Genomic DNA, 2,385 nt, shown 5'->3' on the forward strand with positions numbered 1-2,385 from the left:
AAAATAACTTAAGGAATCAGAGATGTGAGACTTGAATAGTGAGTTTCACCTGCTTCACAATAGGTGCCTATGAGAATTTGTTGTCCCAAGGCTCCCTGTATAATCAATGGAGAGAGGAGAAAACTCTCAAGGCTGGGTCCTCCCAACCTATAGCTGGCACGCAAAAGAAAAGTTACAGATCTCTTCCAGTCACTATTCTCCTGGTCTGCGTTTAGGTCAGGACATTTGATAGTAATAGCAATGAGCAACTGTTTGGAAGTAACTGCATTTCGGTGCAGATGGATGTCAGATGAGACTGTGTGGAACCATAACTAAAGAAGATGAGTTCTGAAGAAACAGAGAGCACAAAGCTGTGGAAGAAAGCACGGGATTATGAAAGAGATGCTTGATACTGCTTATTCTGAAATCAAGATACTCAGGGATTCCTAGTCCAAAAAGGCAAGTACTCAAAAGTAGAAAGAAAAGCTTTCAGCATACATTTGATTTGATTTGATTTGATTTGATTTGATTTGATTTGATATGATAGTTTGGCATTTGTGAAATAAAAGAGATGACTTAGGCACATAGGTGTGACAGATGTTTGGAAAAGAGCTGTGTACATTTGGAATTTGCCAGGAATGGGATAAAATCGCTAACAGACTTTAAAATCCATGTTATGAAGGAAGAATTCTTTATGAGTGTTTGAAAAAGGTAAAAAGCAGACAACGGATTCTCAGAACTCCAAATGAAATTTGATACCGAAAAATCAGGGTATGAGAAGTGCTTGAAGTCCTCTATCTGTGTACTATAGGAAGACTGCAAGAAAGGAAAGAAGCAGAGAGTTTTGGGGAGCCTTTCACCCAGACTGTGGAATTATCACACTTGTTTTTTGACATGTTCCTGTCTCGGCATGACGAACCAAAATTCAACGTGGGACCAGAAAATGGAACTGCAGTTACTGAGTTCATCCTAGAGGGTTTCTCAGGGCTTGATCAAAGACTTCAGCTTGTACTCTCTCTGGTCTTTCTGCTCATATACCTGACAACAGTGATGGGGAACGCTACCATCATTTTCCTCGTGTATGCAGATCACCGCCTTCAAACCCCTATGTACTTTTTCATTGGCAATCTGGCCTTCCTGGAAATCTGGTTTACATCCTCCACAAGCATCAAGTTGGTTGTGATCCTGGGTTCTGGGAGGAGAACAATCTCGCTAAGCAGCTGCTTTGCCCAATCCTCTTCCTATTTTACGCTGGGCTGTACAGAGCTTATTCTACTTGTTGTCATGTCCTTTGACCGCTATGTTGCCATCTGCCAACCTTTGCATTATGCTGCCATCATGAAGCCTCAGCTCTGCATCCACCTGGTTGTTGCTACTTGGGTCACAGGCTTCACACTCTTGAGTTACCGCCTGGTCATCCTCTCTCAGCTGACTTTCTGTGGCTCAAATGAGATCCATCACTTTTTCTGTGACAACTCTCCCTTATTCAAACTGTCCTGCTCTGACACCAGCCTGCTTTGGAAAATAGACTCTGTTTTTTTATCATTTGTCTTTCTGGGTACCTTATGTTTAACTTTGGCGTTTTACCTGTGCATCCTTTTCTGTATTCTACATCTTCCAGCAGCCTCTGGGAGGAAGAAAGCTTTTTCTACATGTTCTTCCCATCTCACCACCTTGGCAATTGGATATGGGAGCTGCATTGCTCTCTACGTGTGTCCTTCAGTCGGTGTTTCCTTGGAGAACAGCAGATTTGTAGCGTTGCTGAACACCGTTCTGTACCCATTCTTAAATCCATTCATCTACAGTCTTAGAAACAAGGCTGTGATACTGGCCCTGAATGAAGCCGTTGCCCGTACAAGAACACAGCTTTTCCCCTAATCATGAGGCATTTCTGGACAGCAGTTCCAGTGATCTCCTATCATATGTTAAATAATACCAATGCATAGGTATGTAACCTCCAGACAGAGATACCTCAGGAGATTGATAGAATCATAGAATCCTTTCAGTTGGAAGAGACCCTCAGGATCATCGAGTCCAACCACAACCCAATTCTAGCACTAAGCCATGTCCCTAAGAACCTTGTCTAAACACCTTTTAAACACCTTCAGGAATGGTGACTCCCCCACTGCCCTGGGCAGCCTGTTCCAATGACCAACTACCCTTTCCAGGAAGAATTTTTTCCTAATATCCAATCCGAACCTCCCCTGGTGCAACTTGAGGCCATTTCCTCTTGTCCTATCTCGTTGCATTGTTTTAAGTGATAAAAACCTCCTCTTCACACACAAAGAAGGCACTAACAATGGCAGGAGAAGTAACTCAGTTAATACCCTGCCCCAGCTGCTCTCAGCCCCATCACTGGGGAGCCACCAGCTCATCAGGAGCCCATCTCCAAAACCAAGAAGAGCA

At 43.4% G+C, this 2,385-nt stretch overlaps 1 protein-coding gene across 1 annotated transcript; it reads left to right on the forward strand.

Annotated features, from left to right (window-relative positions):
* The first annotated feature begins 873 nt into the window (after positions 1-873).
* Positions 874-1,857, forward strand: LOC136000389 (olfactory receptor 6E1-like). The gene has a single exon (XM_065654169.1). The coding sequence runs from the start codon at positions 874-876 to the stop codon at positions 1,855-1,857; it is 984 nt and encodes a 327-aa protein (XP_065510241.1).
* Positions 1,858-2,385: the final 528 nt, after the last annotated feature.

The sequence above is a fragment of the Caloenas nicobarica genome, chromosome 32 (genome assembly GCF_036013445.1).
Source record: "Caloenas nicobarica isolate bCalNic1 chromosome 32, bCalNic1.hap1, whole genome shotgun sequence".
NCBI classification, from domain to species: domain Eukaryota; kingdom Metazoa; phylum Chordata; class Aves; order Columbiformes; family Columbidae; genus Caloenas; species Caloenas nicobarica.

Excerpts from the sequence above, each read along its gene's own strand:
- LOC136000389 (XM_065654169.1), top strand. The coding sequence starts at position 874 with ATGTTCCTGTCTCGGCATGACGAACCAAAATTCAACGTGGGACCAGAA.